The sequence below is a fragment of the Peromyscus maniculatus genome, chromosome 2 (genome assembly GCF_049852395.1).
Source record: "Peromyscus maniculatus bairdii isolate BWxNUB_F1_BW_parent chromosome 2, HU_Pman_BW_mat_3.1, whole genome shotgun sequence".
Taxonomy (NCBI): domain Eukaryota; kingdom Metazoa; phylum Chordata; class Mammalia; order Rodentia; family Cricetidae; genus Peromyscus; species Peromyscus maniculatus.
Window position 1 is genome coordinate 130,158,789 of NC_134853.1, and position 22,737 is coordinate 130,181,525.

General features: G+C 38.9%; 1 protein-coding gene across 5 annotated transcripts in view; it reads left to right on the top strand.

Moving 5' to 3' along the window:
• The window catches only part of Eps15 (epidermal growth factor receptor pathway substrate 15), a 108,077-nt gene that overhangs the window by 56,419 nt on the left and 28,921 nt on the right, over positions 1-22,737 (top strand). For all 5 annotated transcript variants that reach the window (XM_006977758.4, XM_006977760.4, XM_076564725.1 and 2 more), the window contains exon 13: positions 14,701-14,773. In XM_006977758.4, the coding sequence (XP_006977820.1) occupies positions 14,701-14,773 (73 nt within the window). The remainder of the gene's footprint in view (positions 1-14,700; positions 14,774-22,737) is intronic.

Here is a 22,737-nt window from a genome sequence, read left to right on the forward strand (position 1 = left end):
AGTGTCTATAATGATGTTTAGATTTGATTCTCACAGGGCCTGTAAGTGCTCCATTAAACATTCTTGCTTGTTTATGTGTGTATTAACATTTAAATGGCTATATAGGAAAATAGTTGTCTCTGTGCCTCTCAAGCTGATGTTGGACAGACACATTCACACTTGCTTTCTTGACTTGCACAGTTGTTTAATGTATAAAATACCTTTATAGTTATTTGCATAGGAATTAGAGCACCATAGATAAAATACTCTTTTGTTGCCATTTCTAATATTTGTTACATTTGGACAGTTGAGCTTTTACCAAGCTTTCGTAATTATGATATTATGGCTGTTCTATATAGTGAATGATAACTAATAACCTATGAGGAGCCTGTTTAACATTTTTTGACTATCTTATAAAAGCTAAAGAGTTCTAAAACCTTGTTTTAGGTTGTAGTCACATTTTATCAGTGTGTGATACATTTGTATATGAAGTGACATTTGTCCAAGTATTTTGTTTTAAATGAAACCTGTAACATAGGCAAACTTGCATTCACTTACATTTTCACCTTACCATGACACAAGAGGACTCATCTACCTATACCAAAGCTATATTTGTTATAGTTCAGTTTTTTAAGTTGGCGTTAGATCACCAAGTCTTTAGAATATTTTATTATATACCCAGCCTTTCATTATTATGAATGAAAATTTTTTGTGTACAAAAGTTTTCACTCTTGAGATTTTTGTCTTTGAGTCTTTATAATGTATTAGAATGAATATGTATAACTCTGAAACAGGAAAGAATTCAAACAGTATACGTGATGTTTACTAAATTGCTCTCTGACAGAAGATTCCACCTTTATTGTTTGTTTTTTTTACCATTTACTTATTTTATTTATGTATTTATGTGTGCACACATGTATGTGAATGTGCTGTGGTGCATATGGAAAGATCAGAGCACAATTTTCTGGAGTCAGTTCTCTCCTCCAACCAGGTGGGTCCTGAGGATTAAACTTAGGATGTCAAGCTTGGTGCCAAGTTCCTTACCCATTGTGCCGTCTCACTGGCCCTTTCATTGGTTTAGAGATGAAGATGTTTAATTCCAAAGACTTCCGGTTGACATAGGATGGATATACCACTCAGACCCCTCAGTAGCTCCCTGTCCTTAGTTGAATCCCATTTTTGTTTTTGATTGAGGTATGAAGGGTTCTTCCTTCATGATGTTCTCCTGCAGAGCACAGAGGTGTACACTTTTAATTCGAGCACTCAGGAGGCAGAGACAAGCAGATCTCTGAGTTCAAAGTCTGCCTGGTCTAGGACAGCCAGGGCTACATAGAGAGACTGAGTTTGTCTCAAAAAAAGAAAAAAAAAGAAAAAAGAAAAAACACAACAACAAAGAACCCATAGTGTTTCCCCTATCATCCTGACCATTCTTCTTAGACACTTTCCACAGCATTTTATCTCCTCTGACAGTGTAAAACTTCCTAAGAACAGATACTGTATTTTTGCACTTTCTACCTTCAGCACTAAACAGAGTGCTGTAATCAACCTCTCACTTCTGCTCTGTTGTATTAGTCACTTTTCCTCTCATTGAGGAAATCTATAACAGAAGTAACTAAAGGAAGGAAGGATTTATATTGGCTCACAGTTTCAGAGGGTTCAGTCCATCCTAGCAAAGCAAGTTGGATGGTAGGAGTGGCTCTGTCCACCGAAGCAAGAATCTGTTGTAGAGCTTCTCATAGAGCCACCAGACCAGAAAGCAGAGACTACATTGGCAGTGGGGCTGGCCTATAACTTTCAAAAGCCCACTCCTGATGACCCAACTCTTCAGTCACACCAGCCTTCCCACAACTTCCCAAATAGCAATACCATCTAAGACCACACATCAAACATAACAGCTTGTAAGGACAGTCATATTCAAACTGTGCTGATCCCTTTCCTCTAACCACGTAATGCAGGTGGGCATATTACCTCTCACCTCAGTCTGCCACCTCTTGTATTATTCCTTGTCTCTGATTTTACTGTTCTCATTTGTACCTTTAATGCTGTAAGCATCTATTCGTGCTTTATGACCCAAGTTAAATATCTCTTGTTAAGCTGTTTTTAAAATCTTTAGGTTGCCAGTTGCTCTTTTTCTACTTCTAGAAACTTGATCTGTTTATTTCTTATTTTTATTTTTTCAAGACAGGGTCTCTCTGTGTAGCCTTAATTGGCCTAGAACTCGCTATGTAGCCCAGCCTGGCTCTAACTCACAGACTTTCCACCTGCCTCTGCCTCCTGAGTGCTAGGGCTATAGGTGTGCACCACCATGCTTAGCCAGTTTTAAAAAGCTGTTCGTAGATCCTGTAAGAATCCTTACTCTGAAAGTAAAATGCCTCAGAAAAGTTTGGGGTTTTTTTGTTGTTTGGGGGCAGGTTTTTGTTTTTGTTTTTGTTTTTAAGATTTATTTTATTTTTAATTATGTGTGTGTGGGATATGCACATGTGAATCAGGTACCTGTGGTGGCCAAAGGTGTAGGGTCCCAGTGGGACTGGAGTTATAGGCAGTTATAGCTGGGAATGGAACTTAGATCCTCTGCAAGAGCAGCTTGTACTCTTAACCACTGAACCATCTCTCCAGCCCCCTGTGAGAAGTTCTTGACAGATGAAAGGTGCAAGAAACTGAGACTACTTTAGTCACTTGGATAATGTGGTTATGGTAATTTATGCTGAGGCAGGAGTTAATATTTTGATTTCTGCTAGCTTCTACTTCCTTCTTGTCTGTCCTTTTAGCAAAAACATAAGGAAGCAAAAACCACATCCTGTCAGGCCTATTTGCTATCTTAGTTTTGGACCAATAAACAAGATAGGTAATTATAATAGTTATTGGAATTGTGCTATATCCACTTTATACGAATTCTTTTTTTCGAATTCTTGCAACATCCCTGAAGAGGAAGAAGCTTTATCTTTTTATTCTTTCTTTTTTTATTTTTACTTTTTATTTTTTATTTTATAATTTAATTTATAGAATTAAATTATAAGAATTTTGTTCTCCACCCCCACCGCCTTCTCCCCAGCCCACCCCCCATTTCCATCCCCTCCATGGCAAAGACTCCCCTAAGGATTGAGTTCAACTTGGTAGATTCAGTCCAGGCAGGTCCAGTCCCCTCCTCTCAGGCTGAGCCAAGTGTCCCTGTATAAGCCCCAGGTTCCAAACAGCCAGTACATGCACTGAGGACAGGTCCCGGTCCCACTGCCTGGATGCCTCCCAAACAGATCAAGCTAATCAACTGTCTCACTTATCCAGAGGGCCTGATCCAGTTGGGGGCTCCTCAGCTATTGGTCATAGTTCATGTGTTTCCATTCATTTGGCTATTTGTCCCTGTGCTTTTTTCAACCTTGGTCTCAACAATTCTCGCTCATACAAACCCTCCTCTTTCTCGCCAATTGGACTCCTGGAGCTCCACCTGGGGCCTTGCCATGGATTTCTGCATCCGGTTCCCTCAGTCCTTGGATGGGGTTTCTAGCACAACAGTTAGGGTGTTTGGCCATCCTATCACCAGAGTAGGTCAGTTCGGGCTGTCTCTCGATGATTGCCAGTAGTCTATTGTAGAGGTATCTTTGTGGATTTCTGTGGACCTCTCTAGCACTTTGCTTCTTCCTATTCTCATGTGGTCTTCATTTATCATGGTCTCTTATTCCTTGTTCTCCCTCTCTGTTCTTGATCCAGCGGGGATCTCCTGCTCCTCTAAGTTCTCTTTCCCTCGACCCTTGCCCTTCATTACCCCCATTCACATCCAGGTTGTTCATGTAGATCTCATCCATTTCTCTGTTATTGGGCGATCCCTGTGTCTTTCTTGGGGTCCTGTTGAAAACACAGGCAATAGATAATGTCACAGCAGTAAACCCTAAAGAAGAGAAGTACACACACACTACCACCAAAAAATAACAGGAATGAACAATCACTGGTCATTAATATCCCTTAATATCAATGGACTTAATTCACCTATAAAAAAACACAGGCTTACATACAAAAGCAGGACCCATCTTTCTGCTGCATACAAGAAACATACCTTAGCTGGGCGGTGGTGGCGCACGCCTTTAATCCCAGCACTCGGGAGGCAGAGCCAGGCGGATCTCCGTGAGTTCGAGGCCAGCCTGGGCTACCAAGTGAGCTCCAGGAAAGGCGCAAAGCTACGCAGAGAAACCCTGTCTCGAAAAACCAAAAAAAAAAAAAAAAAAAAGAAACATACCTCAAATTCAAAGATAGACACTACCTAAGAATAAAAGGCTGGGAAAAGACTTTCCAATCAAATGGTCTTAAGAAGCAAGTGGGCGTAGCTTTATCTTGATTTAACAGTTTTTTAATTATTTATTCTAGGGGCATGAGGATGCATATACATGTATACAAGCCTGCAAGCACAAAGTATGGGTGGAGGTCAGAGGATACCCACCTTGCAGGATAGAACTCTGGTTGTCAGGCTTGGCTGCAAGTGCCTTTACCCACTGAACCACCTTTCCAGCTCCTGTGTTTTATTGCAGATGAGGCCATGCAGTATAGGATTTCGGTGGTAGAACTCTTGACCAGATCTCCAGATTATCTGACATTATTTTGTCAAATTTATTTTTTTTTCCCCATTCATTTAGTGTGTGGTGTGGTATGTGCACATGGAGGTCAGAAGACAACTTGTATCTTTTTGTCTTCTTCTGCCATGTTTGTCCTGGAGATCAAACTCTTGTCACACTAGGATGCAAGTGCCTTTACTCACTAAGCCATCCTACTAGCCTGACTTGGTCAAGTTTACTTAACTGTATCGGAGTTTCTTCATTTCTAAAATGGAAATGCAAACGCCATATAGATGCTGAGAACACGGTGAGTCAGTACAAGTTATTAGTTGTCTTCCTCAATCCTCAGCTCGTACCTTAGCACATAAGACTTACTGAATAGTTGCTCAGTAAATACTGTCTAAATAGCTGAATGAGTTCTTTTCCCTAGATGAAGACAGGCTGGGACCATAGTAGCTAGATTGTCAGTGCCATGTCTTTGCACAGCCCCAGGGATTGACCTGACTGGGGCAGTGAGGGAATGAAGAAAAACAGGCACACAGGGACCTCCAGAGACTGAAAAGCTGGGGTTGGGTGGGCTGGGCTCTTGGATAGAGAAGCCACAGCACCTAGGAGCTCAGTGTGTCATGTGCAGTTGATCAGGAGGTAGGATTATTACAAACACCTGCACAAGGGGACAGAGTTACTATGCACAGTTGAACAAGGAGGCAGGGTTATTTTATACAGCTGAACAAGGAATTGATCGGGTCTAGCTAATCTTGGTAGGAACAGTCTGCAGGTGGTAAAATTGGGGCCTAGAGAAAGGCTTTTCCATCCCTCTGAGCTCCACAGCGTGGACTGGGGTGGGGTGGATTTGCCAGTTTTCCATGGAGCTGATACATTGGTCTAGGCATGGCTGTGCCCATGTCAGTATGTTTCTCAATATATATAGGCTTCTGTCTTGTTTATAGTCAGGAACTGATATAAAACAATAACAATTTTTGATGCCCTGGAAATGGATCTTTTAGCCCCAAACTCTGCCAACATCTGGCTGTCACCTCTTGGGGGCACCTGAGTCCTGTCTGCCACAGGAGCTCTGTTTGCAGTGCTTGTTGGATGGGGCCTTATGCACACTGAGCAGGCGCTCACCACTGAGGTAGAATCTAGCCTGAAAGAGAGCCTTCTGAATTGCCAACTCACAGAGATAGATTGTTGGCCTCATGTGTGATTCATTGTGCAGCAGTAAATAACTAGTACAGATTAAGTTCATAGATTAGTTTTTACAAGTGGTGTATAGTGGTACATGCCTGTAATTCCAGAACACTAAAAGCCGATCACAAGTTCAAAGCCAATTTGGACTCCAAAGTGAGACCCTATCTCAAAAAAAGAAAAGTTGATTTTCTTAAGAGAGCCTTATATATGACTTGAATTTTTAAAATTATGCTTTTGATTTAGTTTTATTCAGTTACCACTAGAAACCATTAGATTTGGAGAGATGATTGCTTATAGTACCAAAAAAGAATGGAGCTCTTTTGCTTATATGAGCCAGTCTGACAGTCTCTAGCATTTCCATGGTACCGACACTAGGAAGTGTCACTTCTGGCTGCCTCACCAGTGACAAAACTGAAGTAGGCTGGTCCAGATTAAGACTATTATGGACTATTAGTGTAAAATACATTAATTTCAAAGTACCAGAAAAGAATGTAAAATATCTCAATAATATTTTTTAGATTTATTACATGCTGTAATATTATTTGAATATAGTAAAGTAAATAAAACATTAAAATTCCCTTGTTTCTTTTTGGTTTTTCAAGACAGAGTTTCTCTGTGTAGTTTTGGTGGCTGTCCTGGATCTCTCTCTATAGACCAGGCTGTCCTCAAACTCACAGAGATCTGCCTGGCTCTGTCTCCCGAGTGCTGGGATTAAAGGCATGTATTACCACCGCCCAGGATGATAACTTTTAATTACATATATTTTGTGGTTGTGGTAGCTTACTGAGGGACACTTATGTCTTACAGTAAAGCAGTAAATTTTAAGATGTATTACAGTCTCAGTTTGGAAAACAAAACATCTGTCAAGAAATTTTAGGTTCTGGTTTAAGAGTGGTGACCTTTAATCCCAGCACTTGGGAAGCAGAGGCAGGTGGATTTTTGTGAGTTTAGGACGGTCAGGCTATGTAGAGAGACCCTGTTTTTTGTTTTTGTTTTTGTTTTTGTTTTTGTTTTTGTTTTTGTTTTTTGTTTTTTGTTTTTTGAGGGGGAAGAACTTTTAGCATCTGAGGGATTTAAGAGTCCCAGTCTCCACCAACATAAGAGCCAAGTGTCAATAGTTTGTACACTTCATTGCCACTTCTAAAACCCAGTAAATTAACTCAGCATGGTGGCACACACCTTTAATTCAGCACTGGGAAGGTCGAAGCAAGTGAGTTCTTGGTTTATATATTGAGTTCCAGGACAGCCAAGGCTACATAGTAAGACCCTGTTTGAATAAAACAAACAAAACAATAAATGTGGTTTTATACTAATAATAGAATGATCCTAATAATAGCTCCTGAAGTTTATTTAGCACCCATTATGTGCCAGACATCATGTTGGATTTTTTTCTAGGTGTAATGTAAATTAATCCAGGTCAGCAACTTTACTATACCTATAAAATAGTTCAGAAAACCAAATTCAGGGTTTTTGTTTCTCATCATAGTTTTATCCTTCTGGATAAAAATGACAACTGAATTATTTTTTATTTGAAAGACAAACATTTCTTTCTTCAAACTTCAAAAAATGTATCGTGTACTTTTGGGTCCTACTACTAAAGGTGCTTTGGTTTTATATAAGCCATGCTCCCAAGTGTGTCTTGTCAAATTGCAGTTAGGATCTATTTTCAATAATTGATGCCCATGGATATGTTCTCTTACTTTTCAAGAAGGAAAAATAAAGCTTACTGAAGCAGCCAGCCTCCCGTCCCGAGTGGTGGTGGAGTGGTTGAGAGCACCTGGTCTTGCAGAGATTCTGGGTTCCCTTCATAGCAGTCACATGAGGTGGCTCACATTGGCTTGTAACCCCAGTTCTAGGATGGATAGCGGAAGCCCTCTTTTGGCCTCTGCAGGCACCTGCGTGCACATAGTGCACATGTATACTTCCCACGCCTGTGTCCCACATTACACATAAAATAAAAAATAAATTAAAAAAAAAAAGACCAGCCCAGAACTAAGAAAGTTAATTGTTCACATATATCATACACTCTTAAATGTTTACAGCATTTATCTTACTATTTTATAATTAAAGTTTATTTTTTCCAACAGATTATAAATAGGGGTTTAACTTTAATTTTAGAGAAATTAAAAACCTAAAGTAAAAATCAGTGTCTGTCCTCAAACTTTCAAGTTTTTAACCGACTCAGAATAAAAAGATACCTAACTTTTAGACTCATTTGAATGGAAAGCTAAAACTTGTCATCAGCTGTGTATAGTTATTACTCTAGATTAGAGTTAGATTAACTCTAGACTTGTAACAGTTTCCAAAAGAAGCGAGTCAGGCTGTTAGGTTGTCTCTCCAGCAACTGTCATCAGCTGTTGAGTAATGAAAGCCTCTGCTTCCTCTTTCACACAGCCAAAAAGGAAAGAAGAGTCTATTGTTAAATCCTGTCATTCACAGCTCAGAAACAAAGACTCAGTCTGGTCTAGAAACCTCCAGGGCTCAGCATTTCCTGTGTGCTGCAGCTCTGTGTTTACCAAGTGCTGAAGCTCACTTATGCCATCTCTGATGCTCTGTTCTGCTTTCTGTACCACATGTGCCTCTTGCAGATGTTTAGTCTGTCTAGAAAGTCTCACCTTTGCTTTCTTTTTCTTTTACATTAATTTTTAATCATTGATGTATATAAGGTAAAATTTGTCATTTTAACCATTTTACATGTTGTCTTTTGTTTTAATGCTGGAGATCAATCCTGAAGTTTTTGTGAGTGCTCAAGAACCACTGAGCTATATATCTCCAGCTCTTTTCTAAAAACATTTTTTTTTTCCAGAGTTGGGCATAGTGGCGCTTGCCTTTAATCCCAGAACTTCGGAAGTAGAGACAGGCAGATCTCTGTGAGTCCAGCCTGGCCCACATAGTAAGATCCAGGGTAGCTGGAGCTACATAGTGAGACCCTATCTTGAGAAAAGAAAAAAAAAAAAAAAGAAGAAGAAGAAGGAAGGAAGGTTGAGCTAAAAGTCCCTATGTATTTGTCCATTCAGGCCTTGAACTTGGAATCCTCCCGCCTTGGCCTTCCAAGTAACTGGGACTACAGGTATAGTCCACACTCAGCTTCAGTGTACATTTTAAATGACATTAAATACTTTTGTTACTACTACCAATAATCTCCACAACTTTAATCTTCCAAAGTTGGACAGTTTAATGTATGTGTGTATATTTTTTGTGATGGGGGAAAGAGTAGAAAGGAAAGCAGCCCTATAGTAGTCCCTATTCAGTATCAGCTTCTTGTTCTATAGACTTAAGAAATACTTTGGAGAAATATTCTTATTTCAATAAATATTGAAAGTCTAGGTGTAGTTGCTCTGTTCTGTGATGGGTAGGAGACATGAAGTCCAGGATGAAGGTCCCTTACCACATCTATATTACCTTAGACCGTGTCCTGAAACTCTGGGGTGAAGATGATGTCACTTTTAGTTCTCCTTGGGGTGGTTGACTCCACATAATGATAAAGAACCCTAAGCAAGAAGGGTGACACATCCAGCACATTGGCAGATGTGACAGGCTGCACGCCTGAGCATCCATGAGCATCCCGACCATCTCCACTTAGCTTCCCACCTAGACCCTCATTTATTTTGAAACATGGTCTTTCATAGCCTAGTATGACTTCAGACTTGCTATCCTGAGGATAGTCTTGAATTTCTGAACCTCTGCCTCTACCTCCTGAGTACTGGGATTACAGGTGTGAGTGTCAGGGTGTCCAGTTTAATTCTGTACTGGGTTGATTAAACCTAGGGCTTCATGCAAGCTACATGAAGTCTACCAACTGAATTACAACCCTAGCTCCCAGTCTGAACTTAGTTGAAATTGATATATAACCTATTTTAGTCACATATAAAACTCTGGTCCTTTTAGTTTGTAGATAATATGTTTATAGATTGTGTTTCTGTTAACAGACATACAGTTTTTAATGCTTTTATCATTTAAATCTTATAGAAAGTGTAAAATGAAGTTTTGAATCAATTATATTAGAGCAATTTCTTTCTTTCTTTCTTTTCTTTTCTTTTTTTCTTTTTTTTTTTTTGGTTTTTTTTTTTTGGTTTTTGGTTTTTGGTTTTTGGTTTTTCGAAACAGGGTTTCTCTGTGTAGCTTTTGCGCCTTTCCTGGAACTCGCTTTGGAGACCAGACTGGCCTCGAACTCACAGAGATCCACCTGCCTCTGCCTCCCGAGTGCTGATTTAAAGGCGTGCGCCACCTCCACCCAGTGAGCCGTTTCTTGTATTTGCTTGTGTGTTTATCTTTACCAAAAACCTTTATATTGTCATATACAATAAGCCTGTCATGCTTTCGTTTGAAGGACTCGTGTTATCATTTCTTATAGGACAGCCCTCCCAGTTTTTGTTTATTTGAAAATAGTTTAAGGCCAGTTTTGTCAGGTACAGGATTTTTGTTGTGTTTGTTTTAAAGACAGATTTAACTTAATAGCTCCTACTGGCCTGGGACTTGCTTGGAACACACAGAGATCTGTCTGCTTCTGCCTACCAAGTGCTGGGGGCTTCCATGGTGTCTGCCATGCCTGCAGGTACAGAATTCTTCATTGGCAGTTTTTCTTTTCCGCATTTTAAATGTATCTATCTCCCTCCCTCCCTCCATCCCATCCCCTCTCTCCTTCCTTCCTTCCCATCCCTTGGTGGGGATGGCACCTGCCTCATGCGTGTGTCTTAAGCTCTGTACAACTGAGCTCCAGCTCCAGCTCCATCCCTTAGGTGGGTTTTCTGATCTTACCTTGTAACCACAAGTCCTTTTTACAGGTTTAAAAAGTATTCCATCAACACTAAGTACAACTAATACTCAAAGCCTGTATCTTCCATCATGTGTATTTTGCTATCCTAACTCAAGATAATGATGATATTAACATTCATACATGAAGAATAAGACTTGGCCTCTGTTAGAAAGGCAGTTTCATAGCAGGTTGGAATTAGAATCCAGGTCTTCTGGGGTTTGTTTTTCTTACTCTCAAATTTAGGCACCTCACTGATGATTTAATGAGAGTAGCATGCTTCCCTTCACTTGTAATATAAATTAATAGTTAAGTTTCTTAGTATTAACATTTTTAAATTTAAATTGCACCTAAAGGAGTTTCACAAGAAATACCAAGACTGAAAAAATACAGTTTTGTGAGTTTTTACAAGCTTTCTAGTTTCTAATGATTTTTAGCTTTAGAAAATGATGGATGCTATGTTCAGAAAATTGACAATAAATATATATCTGGGAAGGATGTGGAAAGTGACTTAATCCTGTCCATGGTACTTTTGGCATCATATCAAAGTTAAGACATGGTTCCCTCTATCCTCCCTATAAAAACTGAGCTTGGAAAAATAGAAGTAAATTGTAGCCTCAGGTTTTCTTAACCTGACTGCTCTTGCATTTGACCACTTCATGTTAAGTTTCTGCAGTTACCTACTATGGACATCTAAAAGCCTAGTTTGAGCTTTATTTTCCTTGATGAGTCCAATGTGAAGGTACACAGAATCAAAACTACCAGCCTTTCAAATGCCAGGAGTTCTGTCCCTACTTATCTGTAGCATTGGTACTGTGGATCTCAGGACATGCAAGCATGTGGGAGTGGGTAGGGCATAGAGATAGTCTAAGTAAAGGATGTATGATTAGGGTAATTTCTTTCCCCTTTTCTGGAAATTACTTCTTTATTCATATAATATATTGGAAGCTGCTTGAGAAGCTCAATATATCACTTTTAATTGTGGTGCTGAGCCTTGAATAGTTTTTAAAGTATATTAAGAAGAATGCTTGAGGACTGCAGAGATGGCTTATTAGGTAATATAGAAGCAAGTATATTGGGGGTCATTATAAATGCTGGGTAGGTATAGTGGTCTGCCTGTAATCTCTATATGGGAGGCAGAGATGGAGTATCCCTTGAGCAGGCTGCTAGCTAGACTAGCCAAATCTACAAGATCTAGGTGCAAATGAGAGACTGTGCCTCAATGTATATAAGGTGGAGAGTGATCAGGGAAGGCACATCTACCTTGGCCCATCCCCCCAAAATGCACACATCTATCCGCTCATATACATAGGAACACGCACGCACGCACGCACGCACGTGCATAAAAATACACATAAAATTTTGAGGTGGTGGTGTTTTGTTTTGTTTTTTCCAGACAGGTTTCTCTGTATCTCCCTGGCTGACCTCTAAACTCAGAGATCATCTGCCTCTGCCTCCCAAGTGCTGGGATTAAAGGTGTACACCACCACCATCCAGCATCACATAAAATTTTATTTTACTGTTTTTTATTGGTTATTTATATATTACCTTTAGAAAAAAAATATGTTCATTTTTTTAAAGAAAGGGAGATTGTAAGAAATACAGTCAATCATTTTTCAAGCATCTAAATGTATGTTTATTTTTATTTATTTATTTATTTATTTATTTGATTTTTTGAGACAGGATTTCTCTGTGTAGCTTTGTTGTCTGTCCTGGATCTCACTCTGTAGACCAGGCTGGCCTCGAACTCAGAGATCTGCCTGGTTCTGTCTCCCCAGTGCTGGGATTAAAGATGTGTGCCACTACTGCCTGAATATTTAAATGTTTTTAAAACAAGAGTGTAATTAGAGGTTAAGGGCTATTTCAAGACAACAGACTAACAATTCAGTGTTTCTGATATTATAACCTAAGTTAATTTTCATACATTGTCTGGCTAGTACTATGTTATGGTTCTTATTCTTGACCATAAAAGAAATTATTAAAGGGACCAGAATTTTACTTAGATAAACATGAATTAGAAGTTTAATTGTATTGATTTCTAAGCTAAGAAATGATTTCTAAAGATTCTCATATTTTATGTTGGAGACTGGTCTTCAGCATATGTTTAGAGATATATCTATTGCTCCCCTCCCCAAATACCTTACATTATAAGCAGCAGTTTGTACTCTCCAGTCATCCTCCATTTTCCTCGTATATAGATGCTTGTTGCTAAAAGCCCCAAATCTTTGTGATCTCTCTTCCCTTTTCACCAAGTGAGCTTCCTTTGCTCTGCCATTCTCCTGTCTCCACTCCGTTCAGTCAGCTCACTGCCTGCTTACAGCTCTCTTTTCCTTGTGTATACTTGATCTTCTGAACAGGCACTGGGAGGAACAGGAGTTAACAGCAGCGCAGAGGATTGAGCAGACACTGTCAGTAACAAGAGTTAAAAGAGCAGCAGAAAGAATTTAAATTATGCACATTCACATTCAAGTCTACAGTGGCACTCTCCGACACTGTATAATGTTTTCTGTTTTGTTATCTGCTGTCTGAAATGGAGCTGAAGTGTTATTGACCTTGTGTGAAATGTCTCTGAGGATTTGGAGGATGGAGCTTGGAGGGGCGGGCGCTACATTTTCATGTGACTTATCTCTGACATACTGCAGCAGGACTGAAAACACTCATCTGCTCACATAAGGAGGGGGGAAAAATTCCAAGATTGAGCTAGCATAATTGTGCTGTATTTTCAGATTTTTCTCCCTTATGATTTTCTATTTTTCAATTTTACCTAATTTGATAAGGGTTGGAGGTGGGGAGGGGGGCCTCTGCATAGTAAATACATTGAGGGATGGAAGGAAGACGGCAACAGTGATTCGAATGGTAAGGGACTGTTTAAAATCTCCAGGCATCGTGACCCACATTGCAACCCATCTGACAAACAGTGAGCTCCTTGGCCATCTCAAGTAGTTAAAAGTAGCAATGTACAAGCAGCTTTATTTGAGTGCCTTTTTCTTCCATACCAATCTTAAGATCATTATACCTACATATCCAAAACAGCTGATTGGTGCTGCATTTCAAAGTCTCACTTCAACAAGATGAGACATACAAATAAGGCGTGTAGTTTTTCCTTACACATCTGGTATCATTTCCTCACTTTCCTTTATGATAGAGCTAAATGAAATCCGAGCTTACATGTAGGTTCTGTTACATACTGAGTTATGTTAGTTTTTTGAAACATGATAATGACCTGGTAAGGTGAAACTGCCATCCTAGACTAGAGGGCTTCTGAAATGCTATCTCCCCTCTCCATATTGCCTTCTGCTCCCCACCCCCGTGTATTGCTGAAGAAGGCTGTGGCATTTTACTTCTCATTTTGTAGAAAACAAGAGCAGTACATGTGAGTGGTTTTAATAAACATGGGAAGTTAAACTTGTTATAGGAAAAGAAATAGCTTTATTTTACAATTTAAAATCTTAAGTTTTTTGAAATACATTCGTATGAATCCAGTTCTGTTAAAAACAAAACAAAACAAAACAGGAATTTGGGATGATATTTCAAAGGAGAGACTTGTATGTTTGGTTTAAGGGGAAGACATAATGCTCCCCTTGTTTTTAAACAAGGACTGTTTTTAAACATAATGTACATGATTTTGTATTCTGACCAATTGGGTTTCATAGGTACTCCCAAAAGACCTTTTTGGAGTAAATCTGATATTTCATACAGCATGCTATTTGTCTATTAACAATCTACATTTTCTATATTGTTGCATTCTTAAATTGATGCACACTGGTGATTTAAGGGAAATTAACACACAAATGGCTCTTCTCCTTAATATTGTTCACTGTTTCTATCAGCCATTCGTGTTTAATAGGACAGTGGTAGTTAAGGGTTAAGCATACAGAGCTGATGCAACTCCTCCTTTTCTTCACCAGCAGTTTTCATTGGACAGTATCACCATAGCAACAGTGAGATCAGTGAAACCTGAGTGTCCCATTGATTAGTTTCTGCTTCTTCCTTTTTTAATCTATCCTTTTCCACCACATTTTAGTGAGGAAGCATTTTTTTTTTTTTTACAAATAGAGCTTATATTGATTTCTATTCCATAAATAATTTAAAGAGGGTAGAAAATTCTGCCCTTCATTTAAAAATTGAATGTTTCAACATGTATTTAAAAAGCGATTCAGGCTTAGGAGGATGGATAGCCATACCAGCTGTAGCTGATGTTCTCAGATACTCTTGCATTGTTTGCTGGTCTTCTAGGGAAAAGAACAATGTGGAACAGGACCTTAAAGAGAAGGAAGATGCAGTTAAGCAGAGGACAAGTGAGGTTCAGGTAAGTGGTCTGTACTGCTCCATTTCTGATGTGGGAATATTCATTGTAAATGTATTTTCTATTTGATGGGCATGATATTAGGTCTAGGATGATATCTAATATTTTGTGACATAAATGTCTCTTTTTTAAATGATGATTGTTCCTCTGAATTCTGGCCTTTAAAGATTATACTGCAATGAGAAAGCAGTGTTTTTAAGCACATATTTATAGATTTGAAAATATTTTAATGATATTTACCTGCATATTATTCATTAAAGATAACTTTGAATGACTTAATATAAATATTACACCAGTAAAATTAAATTGGATCATCATCAAATACCAAATTGCTTTTTTTTCACGCATGTAAGGGTTTTGTCAGCTGGGAGACCTATTTTCAAAGACTGTTTCTCATGTCACTGGTAGGGTGAGAAATGATAGAGAGCAATTTAAAATAATATCTTATGAACTGCTTTGTAGCCAAAATACCTGAAACTTTGTCATAAGGAGATTTAATTCATTTTTGCTGTGTTGTATTAGTAATTTTATTTTATAAATAGAGGATATAATAAAACCTGTTTCTGTGTGAGAAATATGACAGAATGTTTTAAACATTAAAAACAGTACTGAGCAGTGTTTCCTGTGGCCATGTTTCTGGGATGCGTTTCCTGAGTGCTGTACAGGAGGTTGGATGCGTGGGCACTGGTAGCAGCTGCCCAGCTCATGGCTGGGCATTTCCTAACGTGTTACTTAGTTGTTAGATTTTCTGACTTGTACTGATGGTTTTAAATAGGTGGAAACTGGGCTTGTTAGACCCATTATTTTGTTTTGATAGAGGAGGACTGTGCTGGGGTGGGGAGGATGATTCACTAAAGGGTTGAGGGAGCCAGAGACTGGTGGTTGGCAGTTGACTCTGATTGGATGACTGCATTAACTATATTTTTTGGAATTTTCCTAAAAGTGATGTGAAAGTCTAGAGATTTATTACCAACATTTCTCTTTCTGCTATTGATAATGAATGTGGGCTGGTAAGCTGCTTGAGTTTCATCGTTTTGTGTAATTTTAAGCTTCTTGAAAAAATGCAAACATTAAAACTTACTGCTGGGAACAGAGGATAAAATCTACAAAAGTTTTTTTGTTTGTTTGTTTTCTTCACTCTGAAGTAGGTAGTCACTGGTATAGTCATAGACAACTTCTAGATTTAACCAGCTGCTATCCTAAAATACACAGGTTCTTAAGATAGACAATATTTTGTTGTTATTACATTTGTAGGGAAAAACAAACAGGATGAAGATTTCAATTGCCAGTTTAGGAGAGATCTAAAATTTATATTGGTCTTTGAATATCCTCAAATATTTATGTTTATAATTATAGAAGTTTTACTGTTAAAATTTCTACACAATGTACCTGCTCATCTTCCTTAATGGTGTTAGTAGAGTAACACCAGGCTTTGTAAGGTCCAAAATATTTGATTGGAACATGAGATCTGGACTGGCTTCTGCATAGGGTACTTCTAGTATGAGACATCTTGGAGCTTGCTTAGTGTAGAACAAGCAATGATGGCTGAAAATACATTCACTAAGAAGTGACACTGAGGTTAATAAAAGTTCTGGGTTAGTAGAGTCATCTCTGTATTATCAATGCTAATGAGATGCTAGACCAAGACAAGTAGAGTTCATTACCTACCGAGTTAGCTCTCATTTACCGTGTCATAATGAAGTGCGGACTAGGAGTAACACTGATAATTAAAATCTGTAATTTCAGCTTTCAGTACTTTCTTTTCTTTTTTCCTTTTTGAAACAGGCTTTTGTGTGACTCAAGCAAATCATTTATACACATATAAAGTAAAATCTAAGCTGGGCAATGGTGGCACATGCTCTTAATCTCAGCACTTGGGAGGCAGAGACAGGAAGATCTCTGTGAGTTCGAGGCAAGTGTGGTCTACAGAGCAAATTACAGGCCAGTCAAGGACAGCTAATGCTACACAGAGAAATCTTGTCTTGAGAAACATAGATGGATAGATAGATAGATAGATAGATAGATAGATAGATAGATAGATAGATGATAGGTAGGTAGGTAGGTAGGTAGGTAGGTAGATAGATAGATAGATAGAGTAAAATCTAAAAGAATTTGAACTTGGAAAACGAGTTTGTGACTCAGTAATTAATTGTCCAGTTTTTCATTTTAATTCACTTATTTGGCTTATTTATTCTGAGGAAAAAGTTTTGTAGTTGTATAAACACATTTTATTATAAATTCATTGGGGGTTTCTTGTATTATGGGTTGTGTTTGTTTGTTTGTTTGTTTGTTTGTTTGTTTGTTTGTTTGAGACAGAACCCCACCATGCAATCCAGAACAGCTATAATTTGCTATGTAGGCCAGACTAGTCTTGAACTAAAGATCCCCCTGCCTACACCTCCCAGATGCTAGAATTGCAGGCATATGTCAGTGGTCTTATTTTCATTCAATGTTGTTCTTTAATGAAATAGACATACCTTTCCCTGTTGCCAATATTTCAATATTTAATTGTTAAATGACTTCTTCAGTAGTACATCAGACTCAGGTAACTAAGATGAATTATTCTAATATCTTAATAGGTCTTAAGAGTTTTGTGAGTTTAAATTTTATCTCTACATAGTTCCTCATGGTATGTAGACTGGTGGTGATAAGTTTGTCAGTTTCAGTATCTTGAGTACTTTCTAGAAAACAGAACATTTTTCTTGAAATTTATTTCTCAATGAAGTCAAGATTCCCAATTCAGATATCCTTTTATTCCTGAATGAGGCATCTTAGATGAGTCTGGCTGTGATGTTTTCTAAAGTAAACTTCAGCGCCATGTTTCACCGTGATTCTTGTTCCTTCTGTCTCTGCTACTCTCCATTGCTGCCGCCCTTCTTCCCTCTGCAGTCCAAAGCCTCATGAGACTGGTAGGACAGAAAGAAGCAAGAGTCTCCAGTACTTACTGGATTGTCCAAGCGCTAGGAGAACCTGCACTGCCCAAGTTAGGGTGTGCTGGGTGGAGAATGCAGGAGGAGGGAGAGGAGAGACATGCATTTGTGCCTTCATCTAGTTCCAGGATAAGAAAAGCAAATAATAAGCAAATTTGTGCCAAAATAAAATAGCCAAGTAGATCTAGGTACAGTTAATAATGTAGAAGTTGCATGTAGAGGGGGTAGTCTTGTAAGTCAGTTAGTGGTAAAAGTTCTTTCTTATTTATATTAGCATATAAGTTGCAACTTTTTGTTTTGACTTAATTTTAAATCTGTTTACTGAAAGCAAAGATCCTTTGGCTGTGGGTTTGTGTTAGAAATATTTTTAATATTATTTTATTTTTTAGCTTTTCTTTGTAAAGACTTTTTTTTTTAATGAGTATTTGGATGTGTGGACCATGTGCATACCTGGTGCTAGTGAAGAATGTGTTAGGATTTCTGCAGTACTGGAGTAATGAGCCATCACTATGTGGGTGCTGGGAACCAACCTAAGTCTTCTAAAAGAGCAGCAGGTGCTCTTAACTGCTGAGCTGTCTCTTGTTTTATTTTTAGCTTTTGAGACAAGGTCACACTTGGTAGCCCATGCTGACCTAGAACTCACTGTAGCTAAGGCTAGTCTTGAACTCACAGCAGTCATTTTGCCTCACTCCTGAAAGTGCTGGGATTGTAGGCTTGAGCCACCATGCCTACATTGTGTTGAAATTTTTATAGAGATGATTTCTTTTTTCATGCTGAGATATAAACATCTCCATGTTTATATCTATTTAATTTATATCGATTAACATGTTTTTAATTTATCTTATGTAGGTGCCTTGATGTTTTGACTGCATATATGTCTGTGTGAGGGTGTTAGAAACCCTGCAACTGGAGTTACAAACAGCTATGAGCTGCCATGTGGGTGCTGGGAATTGAACACAGGTCCTCTGGAAGAGCAGCTAGTCCTCTTAACCTCTGAGCCATCTCTCCAGCCCCAGAAATACTGGTTTGTTGTTGTTGTTTTATGGTTGTTGATTAAGGTTTAAGTATTTCCAGCCGGGCGGTGGTGGCGCCGCACACCTTTAATCCCAGCACTCGGAAGGCAGAGGCAGGCGGATCTCTGAGTTCGAGGCCAGCCTGGGCTACCAAGTGAGTTCCAGGAAAGGCGCAAAGCTACACAAGAGAAACCCTGTTTCGGAAAACCAAAAAAAAAAAGTATTTCCTAGAGGTATTTTATCAATAAATTGTTCTTTAGGCCTGTACTTTTGTGTTATAGATAGGTTTTCATTACAGTGAAGAAAAAAAGGTGGTAGACTGGTTAACTGAATAAAAGTATCTGCTCTAAAAGAGAAAGGGTAGGACTGAGTATGTTTTATTGGTTTGTTTACTCTTTTTTCTCTTATGAAAGCCTATCTTCTGAGGTTGTAATTAAGTTGCTCACTAAAAAATACTGCTTTTTAAAAAATAGTTCAGTGTATTAAAGGAATTAACATTGATCTTGTTGGTAATTCTTAGATAAAAAGAAGTCAGTAATGTAAAAATATTTTTAAACTAGGAAAATCACCAGAGATTCGATGCTTTTATTTTAAAAAGGGGGCCTGAACTGGAGAGATGGCCTAGTGGGTTAAGAACACTGTTCTTCAAGAGGACCCAAGTTCAATTCCTAGCACCCACATGGTGGCTGACAATTACCTGTAACTCCAGTTCCAGGGGACCTGATGCTCTTCTCTAGCTTCCCTGGGCACCAGATTCACACTACCTATATGCAGACAAAACACCTATATACGTAAAATAACAAAATAAGTTTTTATTCATGACATTTCTTAATTACAGAAAATAAAATGGGTCACAGGAAATTTGTAAAATACACAGCAAGGAAAATGGCTCATCAGGTAAAGCCTGGGACTTGAGTTTGATCCCTGGGACCAATATAGTTAAGGACAGACCTGGCTCTCACAAGTTGTCCCCTTCCTAACACACACACACACACACACACACACACACACACACACACACACACACACACTTATTTGGGTTATAGAGAAATTGGACTGATGGGGATACGTAGCAGTTCTACTTTTTTTTTTTTTTTTTTTTTTGTGAGACAGGGTTTCTCCGAGTAGTTTTGGTGCCTGTCCTGGATCTCTCTCTGTGGACCAGGCTGTCCTCAAACTTAAAGATCCGCTTGGCTCTGCCTCCTGAGTGCTGGGATTACAGGCATGTACCACCATCACCCGGCCATTTTTACCATTTTTTAATTCCTGAGTTTTGTTTTATTTTGGTATGTGGCACGATGTGGGTGTGTGCATATGTAGGCGATGCAGGGAGGAAATATACTGGTTTTGAGGTTTTTAGACTACCTGGTCATGAGCACGTGGATGGAAAAAGTGCCTATTCCATTTCCTGTTACAAAAAGTCATTTAATAGGGGCTGGAGGTACAGCTCAGTGCTTAGGAGCGTGTTCTTCAGGAGACCCAGGTTCAGTGCTCAGCAACCACATCAGATGGTATACAGCTGCCTGTATACCAGCCACAAGGCACCTTCACTCAGGGCACATCACACACACACACACACACACACACACGTAGTTAAAAATAATAAATCTTTGTAAAATTCACCTAATATATTGCACTTAGAGGATATATCAAATATTAAATTGGTAAAAATAAACCTCTAATCTTAACCAAAAGTCTGAGAAGTGATCTGAATAGTTTTTTACTTGTCCATCTGTGCTTTAGTTTTTTTACCTGTATATGTGACCACTAATAGCACCTACTTCTTGAATGTATATTGGGATGTATGCATGCCACACTGTACCTGTAGAGAACTCTGCTTCTACTGTGTGGGTCCTGAGGATCTTTACCTGCTGAACCATCTTGCCAGCCTAATTGTTTATTCATAATCAATTAAAAGTTCTACTCTACATAAACAGTGGTGGAGGGCTTGCCTAGCATGCATGAGACCCTAGGTTCAGTCCCCAGTAGAGAAAGAAATACCAGGTTTTAGGTGTGTTGTATAAGCTATATTCCTCAGTGAAGCTGTTTAAATAATTATAACCAATGTTGAAAGCATCCTGCTAAATGAAAGAAGGCAATTAGGGAAAAAAAGTTACATGAGGAGAATATGAATTAAGAGAAAGGCAGGTCAGGAGTAAAAAGGAGGTGACTTGCTAGTGAGTACAGGGTTTCTTTGGTAGGTTGATCGAAATGTTCTGAAATGCCTTTAGTTGATAATTGCACGACTTCCTGAGTAAGGTAAATGGATTAACTATGTGGCTATAGGTTATCTCACAAAAGCTACTATAGAAAATAGACTGGAGCCTGGCAGTGGTGGTGCATGCCTTTAATCCCAGCACTTGGGAGGCAGAGGCAGGGGGATGTCTGATTTGGAAGCCGGCATGATCTAAAAGTGAGTTCTAGGACAGCCAGGGCTACACAGAGAAACCTTGTCTTTAAAACACACACACCACACCACACCATCATCACCACCACCACCACCACCACCACCACCACCACCACCACCACCCCACCACCAAAAACAACAACAATAACAACAACAACAACAGAAAGGAAGGAAGAAGAAAGAAAAGAAACTGCATTCTCTATATTAGGGGTAGAAGTGGGAGGTGTTGGTGTATTGGTCAGAAATTGACACTATAACAGTAGCAAAAAAAAACCTTGAAAGAGATCAAGTGCTTAGATGCCTAGGAGAAGAGGTAGTAGACATGGGAAGATGGCACAATTGCATGTTTGGCTTGCTCGAAGAACACAGCAGCAGTTAGGGCTGAAATAAACCTAGCAGAGGAAGGAACAGTTGGCATGGGTTGGCATTCAAGATAATGTAGGTTCTTAAGGACTGTGTAGATGGATTTTTCTTTGGGCCTCACGCTCACAAATAATGACACAGAGACTTATTAATTATGAAGGCTCGGCATTAGCTTGGGCTTGTTCCTAAATAGTTCTTATAACTTAAATTAACCCATATCTGTACTGCCCATCCTGCTTCCTCCACTTCTGGCTGGTATCCCACCTTTCTTCTTCCCAGCATTCTCTCTTTCTGCCCAGAAGTCCCACCTACACCTCCTGCCTAGCTATTGGCTATTCAGCTTTTTATTACACCAATAACTACAATATATCTTCACACTGTGTACAAATAGCCCATGACAATTTTGTTTTTTCAGTGAGATGAAGACTCTGAAAGGTTTTGAGTGGATAAGTGATAGGATTTGACACAAGGATTTGTTGTACTTTGTTTCACTCTTTTAAGTCTTTTTTCCCCCCAGTTAATATCTGTAATTTAAGTTGGAGTTAAAGGCTAGCTGTCCTTTGCTGCATCTGAGTTCAAGCCAACTTGGACTACATGAGACCTGTTCTTAAAAAAGGAAAAAGTTTGTTTTTCTTAATTTTAACTGACACATAATAATTATACATATGTCTAAGGATGCAGTATAACACTTCAGACTGTTTATACAATGCAACAATTAGATGATTGGCAAAACTGTAACTCAGACATGCATTATTTTTTGTGTTGGTAACTTTGAAAGTCCTAGCCATTTACTTTGAAATGTTTAATTGCCATGAACCATAGCTATCCTGCTTTGCTATGGAAGATCAGGATTTATTCCTCCTATGTAGCTGTATACATCTGTCCTCAGCTCTTCCTTCCCTACACTCACTCAAGGTCTGACAAGTGCTATTCTCTACCATATGAGACTACCCTTTTCATTGTTACGTACAAGTCAGAACATTGGGAGTTCGACATGAGTTGGAATTGTTCTTTTTGTTTTTGGTGCTGGGGTTGAACCAGGGCCTTATGGGGCTTTTGTTATTGATGGTGGTAGTGGTGGTGTTTTTTGTTTTTATGAGTCAAGGTCTTTCTATGTAGTTCTGGTTGTCCTTGTAGTCACTGTGTAGACTAGATGTCTTAGTTAGGGTTTCTATTGCTGAGATGACACAACATAACCAAAAAGCAAGTTAGGGAGGAAAGGGTTTATTTGGCTTAAACTTCCACAGCACTGTT